The 13586-nt window shown below is 50.5% G+C and overlaps 1 protein-coding gene across 1 annotated transcript in view; it reads right to left on the reverse strand.

Annotated features, from left to right (window-relative positions):
• Positions 1 to 8935, reverse strand: part of KCNG4 (potassium voltage-gated channel modifier subfamily G member 4) — a 17891-nt gene extending 8956 nt beyond the window's left edge. The window contains exons 1-3 of the mRNA XM_019634688.1: positions 8595 to 8935; positions 8008 to 8214; positions 5639 to 6401 (exon numbers count right to left, since the gene is read on the reverse strand). Of these exons, the coding sequence (XP_019490233.1) occupies positions 5639 to 6401; positions 8008 to 8009 (765 nt within the window). The 5' untranslated portion in view covers positions 8010 to 8214; positions 8595 to 8935. The remainder of the gene's footprint in view (positions 1 to 5638; positions 6402 to 8007; positions 8215 to 8594) is intronic.
• Positions 8936 to 13586: the final 4651 nt, after the last annotated feature.

Genomic DNA, 13586 nt, shown 5'->3' on the forward strand with positions numbered 1-13586 from the left:
CGGGGAGTAGCTAGTAGTGTGCGTAAGGTTTCTTTTGGGGGTGATGAAAATGTTCTCAAATTAGATGATGGTGATGGTTGCACAACTCTATACTAAAACCCACTGATTTGTGTACTTTAAGGGGGTGAGTATTATAGTGTATGAATTACATCTTAATAAAAAAGAAACCGATGCTGAGTCCGACGGCGCCCGGTCAGTCCTGGGTGAGGAGGCAGTGAATGTGGTCCTGCAGCTCTGCCCCAACTCCTTCCCCAAAGCTCCGGAGCAGAGCTGCTCTGAAGGGCTCTGGGGTCAGAGGGCGGGCGGGCCTTGCCCAGGGCAAGGCCACCATCCCTGCGGGTCCATCTGGACAGGTTGCCCCCAGCAGACTGCGGGAGGTTCAGTGAGGGACAGTCCTAGGAGTTCCATCGGGGAGGGATTCAGGCCTGAGTTCTTGACCTCAGAGCTTTCCTTGCACCCTCCTGTCGCTCACGTCAATGCCTGCCAGCTCCCTCTTGGGAATATGGCCAGATTCAGCCACTTCTCACCTCCTCTTTAGCTCAGTGCTAGTTGCACTGCTCCGTTCAGCAGCTGGGGCCTCTCTCCCTCCCTCCCTCCCCGCTGCCTATGATTTCCCCCATTCGTGCCTCTGGCTCTGGCCTCAGGTCCAGGCTGTTTCCTCTGAGACTCTTCAGGGCCTGGCCCTGCTGACTCATTCCTGTCCCTGGCTTCTCCCTTCCTCTCTGCCATCTCTCTACCCTCCTTTACGCCCCTTCCACAACCCTCTCCCTGTTCCCCCCTCACCTTGAGCGATACTCCCTTCTTCCCAGGCCCCCCTCTCCCCTATACTCCCTCCTCTCAGCTCCCCTGACTCCCCAACCCTGGGACACCGGGGCTTGGAGAGTGTGTGGAGCCAAGCAGATGGAGGCTAGGAGACTAGGCAGGAGAAACAGCACAGACTCAGGAAAGGTGGGCCCCGCCCAGGGAATGGGGAATACTGCTTGTTGGCCAGAACATAGAGAGACTCAGCTGGGAAGAAGAAAACCCAAAAACAAACAAATAAGCAAACAAACAAACAGGTTAAGAAGAATTCTCTGGAGCTATTACCCAATGTCACCGAACACAGAGAGGCTACAGAGAGCAGGCATTTCTTTATGGAGCCGATTCATGATCCAAGAAAGGGATGGGGAAGAGGGGAGGCTGGCTCCAGCCTCTGGCTTTGTATTAAAGGCAGGGAGGTGGAAATTGCAACCCAAAAGGTGAATTGCACCCCCATGAGGAAGGCATTGTTCCATCAAGGGGCTCCCAATAGTTCCACCCGGTCTTTTAAAAAATCTCTGTGTGTCCTCCTTTATCCCCAGCCCCTGCACCTTAGAGAGATGCTGAAGCCATAGTACAGGATGTGAGGGTCAGTGAGAAGCAGAGCCCACTGTCCCACCCCAAGCCCCCACGTTTCCGTGACCACCTCGGGCCCTGTGCACAGCAGCGGTCCGGCGTGTGCATTGAGCAAACCTCTGGGGCAGGAATAGAATCTAAGATGGAAAGAGAAATGGCTGCTGGGTTTGTGCCTGGACTTTGTCCCCACTGGGTCCCCAGCACAGAGGAGGCCCTCAGGGAAGGTCTGTTGAATGCATGAGCGAATGAAGGATGAGGATGGGCACTGCAAATGGACAGAGAAGACATTTGAGCCAACTGGCCACTGACTTGGCCGCTGCCATTTGGGTCTCATAGCACTGGGAGAGAAGTTGAGCAAAACAGATGCGTTAGGTGGAAGGCGTGTGAGCTGAGTCCCAAAGGATGGGTAAAACCAGTCTGTGTTCGCTGTGTCGGCACATGATAGATAGGATCATTCAACCCTCTGAGTAGGGTGAGGAAACAGAGCCACAGAGAACTAGAGTGACTCGTCCAAGGGCAGAGCCAGGGAGTGCCAGAGCTGGGATTCGAACCCAGGACTGGCAAACACAGATTCTGGCTCCTTTCTATGATGAGGTACTGCCTGTCTGCAGCCGTTGGGATATCTTTCTGTAGCAGGAAAGAGGGAGAAGGGGGAGGAGTAAGTGTGCAGCCGCAGCTGGCAGTGACCTGCAGCCTCCCCCAGAGAGACAAAAAACGCTCTGACCATCAGGGCTGCCTGGCAAGGGCTGAGGCCACGGGGAAGGGTACTAGGGATAAACGGCAGGGTTGACAATCTTGAGAGAGGACTTGAGCAGAGGGAAGCGAAGAACCTAAGAAACTGCAGCATTCATCACCAGATGGATTGGTAAACAAACTGTGGCACATCAGATAGTGGAATATTACTCAGCCGCAAAAAGGAATGGGGTGCTGACACACGCCACAACATGGACGAACCTTGAAAACATTATACTGAGTGAAAGAAGCCAGTCACAAAAGGCCACCTAGTGTATGATTCCATTTATATGAAATGTCTGGAATAGGGAAATTCATGAAGACAGAAAGCAGACTGGTGGTTGCCAGGGGCTGGGGCATGGGGAGAGGGATGGGGACCGATTGTCTATGAGTATGGGTTTTATTTTGGAGAGGTGGAAATGCTTTGGAACTTGAAAGAGGTGTTGGCTCCGCAACATTGTAAATGTACTCAATGCCACTGAATTAATTAACTGTTCGCTTTACGATGGTTAATTTTATGTTAGGTGAATTTCACCTCGATTAAAAAAAAATGAAGCAGGAATGCTTGGAATAGAAGCTCCAGAAAAAGTAAGAAATTTGTTTTCTCTAGTCTGCAGCGCCTAGAAAAATGTACTTAGCACGCACTCAATAACTGTTGTTGAATGAATAAAGGTTATGATTTCCTGTTAACTAGTGCCTAATACATGAATAGTGATGATGATAATGACAATTACCATTTATTGAGCACTTCTTATACACTAGCATTGTTCCAATTGCTAAACACAAATTACTCATTTAATCCTCACCGTAGCCCTTGAGAAAAGGGCAACTACCATCCCTATTTTACAAATGAGGAAACTGAGGCTCAAAGAGGTTGACTTTCCTGAGCTCAATGAGTTCATAACGGGGCTAAGCCAAGATTCAAACCCAGAGCGTCTGCAGTCTGAACCATCATGCTGGACAGAGAAGCACTTCATAAAGTCCGGCTGCCTCGGAAATGCGAAGGGCCACCAAGGCCGAGGGTCTGGACTACATGTAGAGTGGCCCCACGTTGGAAGACAGTTTTAGAGCCAAGCTGAGGTGAGCGTAAATCCTGGCTCTGCCACTTACTAATGGTGAGCTTAAGAAACTGATCAAACATCCCTGAGCCTCAGTTTCCTAGTTTGTAAAATGGGTGTAGCCATAGCATCTAATTCCAAAGCTGCTGCAAGGATTCCACCTGTTCTGTCAAATGCCAGCCTCATCGTGAGGGACGCATAATAAGTATCGTTCTTTTATCCCTTCGGGGATGAGCCTCCCCAAGGAACCCAGCAAGGTCTGAATGCTTTGGGAGGTGCTTAGGCACTTGGCTTGGTCCTTTCTGTCTAGACTGCCTCCTCCCTCCTCCATTTTAATTTAAAACCTTGGGCACAGACCTTTCACCCCAACTGCCAAGTTTACGCCCAGGGGTGTTGCTGTGAGAAGTCAGAAGCAAAAGGAAAAGGAAGACTGCTTTGTTCAGATGTCTTTTAATTCTCCAACCCAGCGTTACACCTCTTCTGTGTTACACCTCTTCTGTGTTCTGTGGGTCACATCCCAGGTGTGTTTGTCCCCGCACGTGGCATTAATTCATCTGAGGGGATACCATCAGGGCCCCTTAGGATAACTCAGGCCCCACCCCTCCCAGCAAGACCAGCGTGGCCAGCATCCACAGCCAGCTTCACTGAATCACTGCTTTCAGACTGATGTCCCTGGGGGCAAATATGAAATACCAGGCACATGTGGTGGGAAGAGAACACCACCTTTTTAGGTAAATGTAAGCACACAGCTTAGAAAGAACAAAGACAGCCCAGCCCTCAACCTCTTGGCTCTCTAAATTATTATTATTATCAACACAGGGAAGTAGACGCACTTATTTTGAGGGTCACACCTCCCAGCTTCTCTCTGGGCAGCCCACAGAAAGGCGGTGTGACACCCCTCTTATCCCAGGAATAGGTCTGATTCCTCTACTCAGACTTGGGGCTGCACGGCTCTGCAGGCTTCTTGCCCACCTCTAATTAGATTTTCCGAATTTCCATTAAACCAAGCCTCGGTTCACACCCTAGGTAATTTTCAAAGCATTAAGCATTGAAAAGACCTTGCCCCTCTGAACAGTCTAAACCCCGGCTCCCTGGAAATCCCTAAGAGGAACAGGCTGGTGGGAATCCAGGGGTTCTTCCTCAGCAACTGGGATCAAGGGCACCTTTGGGGGTCGGGGCGAAGGCCACTGATTTTTGCCCTCATCTTTTTACTGCAGTGTCCACATGTGAATATTTCTGTGAATAAGCAGGAACTTAAATCACATGATATGATAAAGAATGAAAAACAATGCCTATGATTGGAGCTGATAGTCTTACACAGGGGAAAATAGCTGTTTGAAAGTCAAAACATGTTGGTTGGTTTGCTTTAGGACAAAACGTTTATAGGTTGGATAAGTACATTTTATTCAACAAAGAATGAGTGCACGGACAGCGGCTATGGAGCACCTACAGTGTGCACTGTCTTGTGTATGTATAGATGGGCTCCCTCCATCTACAATAATGTAAGCTCTGTAAGTGAGGATGGTGGGGAGCCATGGAGGAGTACAGAGCAGGGCAAGAGCAACATTTCAAATTAAGCAACCACCCAGTTCTCAATTTGAAGGTCTCCAGTAACTTTCCCCATAAAATATTATGTTCTTATCTCATTTCTCAGATCATCTGACCCTCCCCCTTCGGGGGGAGGGAAGGAGGACCTCAGGCTCCCCACAGCTCCCTGGAAAGAGAGTGCAGGAGTAAGCAAGAAAATGTTTTGCTCTGTGGCAGTCACTTAGACCTTAACTTGTCTCTCAGTTTCCCCATCCAGGGAGACTGAATGAGAAATTCAGGAGAGAAGTAACAAGCAGGAAAACTGGGGACCTTGTATCTCTGCTGCCATCAGCATATTGACTCTGTAACTTGGAGGAGGCTAAATGCCCTGTGTGCCTAAGTTTCTTCATCTGAAAATGGAGCTGGGATGCCCACTGAACACTGAATCAAGGAAGCAGGGATTTCTGGTCTGGCAGAGTACAGGGCACAGAGTAGCTGTTCAAGGAACACGTGATGAGGGCATTGACTATGTGAAATGTCACAGAAATGCTACCCATTTTATGGAGGAGGAAACTGAGGCTCAAAGAGATGAAGCCATTTGACGGTGGTCACAGAGCCGGGAGCCATGAGGCTAGACCTGCCTGGCCCGCTAAGACCCGGGGTGGCTTGTCAACGTCCAGGATTCACTCTCAGAGGCAGGGCCACCTCATGACTTTCGTAAGCCCAGGGTACTCTTGCCTTCGTGGGCCTCTTCCTCCAAAAAATATATTAAAACTTAATCTTTTACAACTGCGTTGATCTAAAAATGAACACAATGGATAATATTCTTTTTTCTTTCCTTCTTGTTTAGAAAGATATTCAAATGTTATCGTGGGCCCTAAGTCTCCTGGGCCCAGGACACTGTGCCCAGTGAAGAAATGGACCCGGGTCAAAAGCCACTCACTCACCTTGTCCTCCTCGGCCCTCAGGTCGGGCATGGTGCTGACGCACAAGCTGACTGCCGTGGTGGCCACGAAAAGGATGGACAGACAGGCAAAGACCTTCCCGGGCAGCCCCGACTGTGGGTTTTCCACCATTTCCCGCAGACAGTTCATGAAGAGTCCACAGCGTGAGTGGTCCACGGCGGGGCCGCACGCCTCCGTCTGTTGCTGCAGGGCCTCCTCCCTGTGCAGCTCGGCCACCTCCTCCATCTTCTTCAGCAGTTTCCGTAGGCAGCACTTCTCCAGGTTGGCTTCTTCGATCCCCCAGTAGGTGAGCTCCTCCTGGAAGGACAGCACGCACATCTCCCGCAGGAGGGCCAGCTTGCCGGCCGCCAGGAAGCTCACAATCATCCCAAAAGCACTGGGGCTCCTGTCGAAGAAGAACTCCTGGTTGTCCTCATCGTAGTCATCACAGAGCAGCGCGATCTCCTCGTGGCTCCGGCAGAACTTGAGCTTGCTCAGGCGGCTCAGGGGAAACTCGTCCAGCGTGCTCCAGGGAAGGACGTACCTCCTGCCCCCGACGTTCACCAGGATCTCCTTCTTCAGGTCTGCCGTCGGGGAAGCGTCCAGCGCACCTACCTTCCGGGCCCTGCGGTAGTAAAGGCCCTTGATGGACGATGGCTCCACGGAGCCAGGCAAGAGCTGACTCAAAGGGCTGCATGAGCGAGAGTGATGGTGTCTGGGATGCAGGCCCCGGACCCTCGAAGGCATGGGCATCACCGAAGACGTCCTGGTACCCAAAGGGAAAAGAGCAAGAAAACGGGAGGCATCAGTCTCAGGGGAGCGCCCTAGCCTGTGACTAGAAAAACGTCACAGACGTTTTCTCATGCTTGCTTTCCTGCAACTGTTTCTGCATTATTCATTCTTTTCATCTTATAGCCAACACAGATTTATTGGGCATCTACTAACCCACTTGGGATCTGTCAGTGAACAAAATGAGACAATGCCATCCATCCCTTCCTGCTAGAGCACATACTTGTATCTCAGAAGCATCTCCTTGGAAAGGGCATTACGTGGATTTGGGACTTGGCGACCTTGGTCCTATGCTGGGCAAGTCAGAGCTGTACCATGTCCAGGCTGTGTGGTCTTGGGCATGTGCCTTAACCTCTCTGAGCTCAGCATTGTTCATTCCATGACAAGACTTGTACCTATCTTGCAAGGCATAGTTGCTACAAATAGAGCTTAAGAGTGTAAGAGGTTCTCAAGTGCATTGCCAGGTTCTGACCCCTTAAGGACTGCCACCACAGGTGGATTGCTCAGCCTCTCTAAGCCCTTTGCTTCATCCATCCAGCTGGTGTAGTCTGAGTGCCCACCTCATGGGGCACGGTGAAGGTTACATGTAGTAATATACATGAAGTGTATATTAAGAATGCTTCTTGGGCCGGCTGAGTGGCACGTTGGTTAAGAGCCGGCTTGGGACGCCAGAGGGCCCCGGTTCGGATCCCACATATGAGGGCCAGTGACACTGCCCTCCACAGCAGCTCAACCTGGAGCTGGGCTGCCGTGAGTCGCCGGCGATAGCGTAGGCTGCAGCCCCTGTGGCAGTGGGTTGCCATGGGCTACCGTGTGTGGCCAGCAGCCAGCGTGAGAGGCCAGCAGCCGCTGTGAGCGGCCGTCCAGAAGCCGGCGACTGATCTGCCTTGCCTGGGAAGAGCGCAATGATGGTGCCAGCTTGGGCCAGTGAAGCAACGTCCTCCACAACTGGACTGAAGAACAAAACGACAGCAACTTGTCTGTTCCCCTTCCCCCAATTCCCCAGCGCTGTTCCCATCCCCCAATTCCCCAATAAAAATCTTTAAAAAAGAATGCTTCTGATATGCCAGGCACCCTATGTACATGCTTCCCTATATTAACTCATCTCAACAAATTCATGAGGTAGACATTAGCATCTCCAGTTTACAGATGAGGAAACAGAGGCACAGAATGGTTAAGGAAGCATGAATGTGGCCGTTCTTAGTGTGGCATCTAACTCTTAGGAGTCAGCTCCACAATGGTCGCCTCGTCCTTCCTGTTGGCCTTCTCATTTGGAGGACTTTACTATCCATGACAGCGCTCCTCCAAATTCATTGGGTGCTCGTCTCAGCCACCCTTGCTGTGTGACCTTGAGCGAGCTACCTCCCCTCTCTGGGCCTCAGTCTTGTCATCTGCAAAATGAAGGGGCCTCTAATGCTCTCACCATTTCAGACCTGTGTAGGTGCTTGACTGACAATCGGGTTTTAGATTTAGCCCATGCATTAAAAAAAAAAAAATCACCTCCACAATAGTTCTCATCCTGCAACCATTTCCTATGCTATTCATTGTCGCCAGAGCTGTTTTCAGAACCTCTATAACCTTACATTCCAGGATGCACTCCAATCAAGAGAAATACACGGCAGCTGAATGGAAATAAAACTTCCTCTCAATTTCAGAGCCAGTTGGATTCCGGTAGACAGTGAAGAGTTGAATCACAGCCTATGCATTTCACACTTGCTCCCCGCACCGCGTTCTGTTATTCTGCATGCATTACTTCGTTTACAATGTGTGGCCAGAGGAAGATGAGCAGCCTGCAAAGAGAAGAGTTATTCTGAAATCCAGGGAATCCTTCCCAAGCGTTCTCGTTTTCTGACTGCAAAAAAACAAGACCCAGCGAGCTGAAGGGACTCATCCAAGGTCACACAACAAATCCGATCCCAACCCAGGACTTGGTCTCCCAGCCTGGGGCTCTTTCTAGAACCCAAAGAACTGCCCTGTCTGCATTCACTACACAACCCCAACTTTGTAATCCACTGCCTCTGGAAACAGCCGACACACAAAGCTCCTCACAGAGCATGGGAAAGGTAGTCACTCAAATCAGCCCTTTGGCCAAGAGTGTTTCACAGTGTCCTGAAAACAAGCCCCCACCCCTCTAGCCAACACTAACTTCTTCCCCTGAAGTTTAACTCACCCTCCTGTCTCAGGGAGCCCGTTTCCAGCTGTTTCTCTGCCAGACAAGGGGAGCCTATGTCGTGATGCCCCCAGAAGAGATGGGTTTGTGGTGCAGACGAAGGGGAAGAAAAGAAAAATCCTGAACACATCAGTTTCTGGCAGAGTTAGTTTCCAACCTTTCTTCCCTTGTCTCCTCCAGAAACCTGAAGTCCGTTCATTCTGCATCTCTCTCTCCAGCAGCTGCAGAACAGCCCTGGGGAAGTGGGGTGGGGTTTTCAAAAGGACCCAGAAGCTCCTTTCCCCATGAGAGGTGAGGGTCTGAGGGGTTCATGCTAGGAGTGAGCCAGGCCAGCTGTCCTGCTTCAGCCGCGGGCTCTGCGCTCCGTGTCCCACAGGGACAGCCAGTGGAGTCCTGCAAGAGAAGGGGGGAGGGTGGAGAATGGGAAGGGCTTAGAAATAATCTCTCCATCAGCCAGGCAGCCGGCAAGCAGCAGCAGCAGCCGCTGCTCTGCCAACCGCCTGGAAAGCAAGGAGAGCCATCCTCCCCTCTCCTCCAAAGAGAAACATAACTTGGAAGGAGCAAAGGACAACTTGGGGCCGGGGAATCTGCAGCTACCTGTCCCCATTGGCAACCTGGAGGCTCCTCGGGGTGTGCTGACAATGGGCAGGTGCTCAGGTAGAGGCTATAGGAGGAACCTTATGCTGCTTTGAATCAGCCTGGGCCTGGGACAGGTTCAGAGAAGCCCAGCCTCCCAGCACTGGGTGGGAGTTCCCAGTGCATGATCGGCCGGGAAGAGGTGTGAACCTGGAATCACACACACTTGGGTCCCCAACTCTAATGTGAATGTCTGGGTGACCTTGGGCAGGTGACTTACTACCTCTGAGCCTCGTTTGTAAGAAAAGGAAAATGATAGGGGCTTCGGGAGGTCACATACAGAGAAGGTTCCTTCCATGGGTTCAGCTGGTGTGGTCGTGGTGGGGCCCAGCCTTAGCTCTGTACGACCTTGCTGTGTGTGTCCTTGTTTGGTCACTTGTCCTCTCTGCGCCTCAGTTTTCTCACTGGCCAAGTGAGGAGAGCCGAAGCAGTGATGGCTGAAATTGCAAAACCACCCATTCGTGTAGGTGCTCAATGTATACTGGCTCTTCTTAATTTTCTTAAGAGGTTCTGAGGCCCCGTCTCTTGGCTTCCAAAAGGGAGTCATCATGATTAGTTCCGTTTTGCAGATGAGGTCTGGACTGGAGGCCTAGGGAAGAGGCGTGCTCAAGGTCACCTTGCTGATTGGCATCGGCACTTAACAGAGACTTTGAGTTCTGATGTGAGGATCTGGAAGTGAGGAAGACCTGAGCTCAGGTCTTCCACAGTTCAGGGTGGCAGCAGCTGCTGAAGTCAGTGGGCTTCCCGTGGCCTGGGCTAGCTATGGGGACGAATCCCTGCGGGAGCAGAAAAGCCAATCGCATGGAGGTGGTCTTGGGTGGTGGTTTTTGAATAGTACTGCTTGAAACCTGAGGGTTCTGTAGAAATGATTGAGGGGCCTGGGATGGGGGGTGACAAAGGAGAGGACATGAAGATGAGGCTCTCCGCCTCACCATGGCAGCTCTCCTCCAATCGGTTTCCCATTGTGACTCTATAAGTGTAACCCAAATAAATGCCGAGGCCCCACAGGTCCAGTCTCCGCACTCAGCCCACTCAAAGAGACCCCAGGGCACCTGTAAGTGATGGAGACGCTTCTTTGCCCCTCTCTACAGTCCTGTTTCCCTTCCTCACAGCTGCTCCTACACCTCTCATTGACTGGACGCCAAAATGATCTTTCCAGTTCATGCTGGTATTTTTTCCCTCCTCTCCCTCTGTCTCCCCTTCTCCCCCAGCTCTTTATTATTTATCTCAACTTAACCTCTGGCTAAATCTCCCCGCAACCTGTCTCCCTGCCTCTCAGTTCTCTTTGGGTCTGGAGTGCATGAGTTCAAACCAAGAATTGACCACTTCCTTCCTCGGTGAACTTCAGTATGTTTCTTAACCTCTCTGTGTCTCAATTCACTCGTTTGTGACATGAAAATTATAGAACGTGCCTATTTGTTGTGAGTATTGAACAAATTAGTTTACGTTTAAAAGGCGCTTAGAAAAGTGTCTGGTGTGAAGCAAGTCCCACTTAAGGGCTTGCTGTTATAATCTTCATAATCAAATCAAGCCCTTAAGTGGGACTCAAGTCACAAGAAAGATTTTGTTGGAAGAAAGGAGTCTGCATTTAAAAAGTATTTACAAAGAAAAGTCGAGAGGTGCCGATCTAGTAAAAACCTCTGATAACTCATAGAGGAACCGAGACCTAGAGGGAGGGGTAGAATCGTCTGAGCTCCCAGAGCCAGTCAACGGCAGGGCCAGGCTCAGTTAGGACTCACAGTCCAGTGCTGTTTTTACAGCCCCACCGTCTTCTGTCAGCATTGTCACTTTGCCCAAGCTATAGGACCTTTCTTTGACCTTAGCCTGTCCCCGGGCCCATCAGCTTCTGCCCCAGGGCCTTCACTGAGTCCTTCCACAGGGCTGGGTAAAGTTCCGGTCACCTTTTGGCTTCATGCCACTTCCTTCCTGTCCCCCAGTGTCCCTCCCTTTTGTGCGCACTTGACCTCAGCTAACCAGGGAAGGGGGTGGGGCGTAGGGACTGGCCCTTTCCAGCATCCTGGAAGTCTGGGATACAGGCCTGTCCATGCTAGCCCATCCTTGCTCTCTTCTGAAGGACTGCTGCGTGCTATGTATTTCTGATAAAGTAACCGTGTATGAGTCTCTTAAGGCTGCTGTAACAAAACACATAAATGTATTATCTCGCAGTTCTGGAGGCCAGAAGCCCAAAATGGGTCTTAGGGGGCTAAAACCAGTGTCTTGCCAGGACTGCATTCCTGCCGGAGGCTGTAGGGGAGAATCTGTCTCCAGCTCTTAGGGGCCACCCACATTCTTTGGTTTGTGGCTGCATCACTCTACCTTCTGCTTCTGTCCTCACATCTCCTTCTCTGACCATCCCACCTCCCTCCTATAAGAACCCTTGTGATTACATTGAGCCCACCGGATAATCCAGGATAATCTCTGAATTTTAAGGACCTTAACTTAATCCCGCCTGCAATGTTCCTTTTGCCATGTCCGTGAAATAATATTTGCAGGTCCCAGGGATTAAGATTTGGACATCTTTTTAGCCCAGTGAGACCCGTTTTGGATGTTTGGCGTCCAGAATTGTAAGATAATAAGTTTGTGCTGTTTTAAACTGCTAAATGTGTGACATTTACTACAGCAGCAATACAGCCTTGACTGGGGGTGGGGCAGGCAGGACACACAGCAGCCATCAGAGATTGCAATTTATCGAGGAAAAGGTCTTGCCTTGTCTGTATAGCCAGGCCTCCCAGCACCTGCTTCCAAAAAGGAGATCCATCCATACATGCAACAAATATTTTTGAGCATCCACTCTGCTGTGGCTATTTCTCACTGGCTGTGACCTTGGGCAAGTCACCTTTCCTCTGTGTACCTCAGCAAAGATATGGTAATGATAGTCCTTATTGTAAGGAGCGAGTGAGGTAATGTATGGGAAGCACTGATGTCAGTGCCTGGCACTTGGTAAATGCTCAATTAGAAATTACAGAGATGAGGGCCGACCGATGGCTCGTTGGTTAGGAGTTGGCTTGGGATGCCAGCTCTGAGCAGCAGGGCCCCAGTTCGGATCCCACATGAGGGCCAGTGATGCTGTGCCCTGTATAGTTAAGATGGTGAACAACAGGTTGACCTGGAGCTGGGCTGCCGTGAGTCGCCGGCGACAGCGTAGGCTGCAGTGGAGCTGGCCGGCAGTGGGTGTGAGCTTTCGTGAGCTGCCATGAGCCTCTGTGAGCGGCCGTCCAATGGCCAGCAAGCGACTGCCTCACTCGGGAAGAATGTAATGATAATACCAACATGGGCCAGTGAAGTGACGTCCTCCACACCTAGACTGAAGAACAAAAGGGCAGCAACTTATCTGTTCCCCTTCCCCGATTCTCCAACGCTGTTCCTCTCCCCCAATTCCCCAATAAAATTTAAAAAAAAAAAACAAAGAAATTACAGAGATGAGAAGCACTCGAGTGGCTGGGCCCCAGGGTGCCATGAGTGAGCAGAAGAGGCAATAAACAATGGTGTGCTGTTAAATGATAATAACTGGCTTTCTGAGGGGGAAAAAAGCCCTGATTGTAGAATTTGCCAATTACTGTGGTGTAAATACTCGTGCCATGACCACTTTTGTGCTAATGATGTAACACCCTTAAATGCCAAGCAAGGAAGAGATGCTAATGATGGGTTCTTGCAAGCGTATAGCAGTGGGCTCGGTGGATCACTGCATATACAGTTCACCAGTGAGGCCAGAGCAGCGGTCCCCAAGGCATGGCCCTGGGTAAATCTTGATGGGAGAGCAGCAGGTATGCAAAACAAGAGAGCAGAACAGAGAGGCAGGTGGGAGTAAAAAATTATGGATTTCTCTCTCTTGCTGAGAGCTGTGGACTTTACATGGGCCTAGGGGAGCCACTGGTGATTAAAGCTGTGGTTCTTTACTCAGGAACCTTCTAGCATCACCCTGGGGGAGCTTTTTAAAAATTCCAATGATTCAGCCACATCCGCATCAGTGAAATCAACTTTGGGGTTTGGGGGCCTACATACAGGATTGCTTTGAAATTTCCCCAGGTGATTCTAACACGCAGCCTGGGTTGAGAATGGGTGCTTAATGTCAGGAGCGACATAACCAGGTATGCATTTTTCCAGAGCTCACTTTAGCTCACTCGGACATTGCTGCAGGCAGTGTAAATTGGTACAACGCTTTTCAAGGGCAATTTGGCACTATTGACCAACGTAAGAAATGTAGACACCCCTTGATTTACAATCACATGTCTAGGAATTTATTCTGCAGGTATGCTTGTGCATGTGCACGAAGACGTGTATAAAGATATTCATTGCAGCGTTGTTTGTGATAGCAGCGGACTGGAAACGACTGAAATAGCCCTCATTAGGGGACCG

Source organism: Hipposideros armiger, unplaced genomic scaffold (genome assembly GCF_001890085.2).
Source record: "Hipposideros armiger isolate ML-2016 unplaced genomic scaffold, ASM189008v1 scaffold_19, whole genome shotgun sequence".
NCBI classification, from domain to species: Eukaryota; Metazoa; Chordata; class Mammalia; order Chiroptera; family Hipposideridae; genus Hipposideros; species Hipposideros armiger.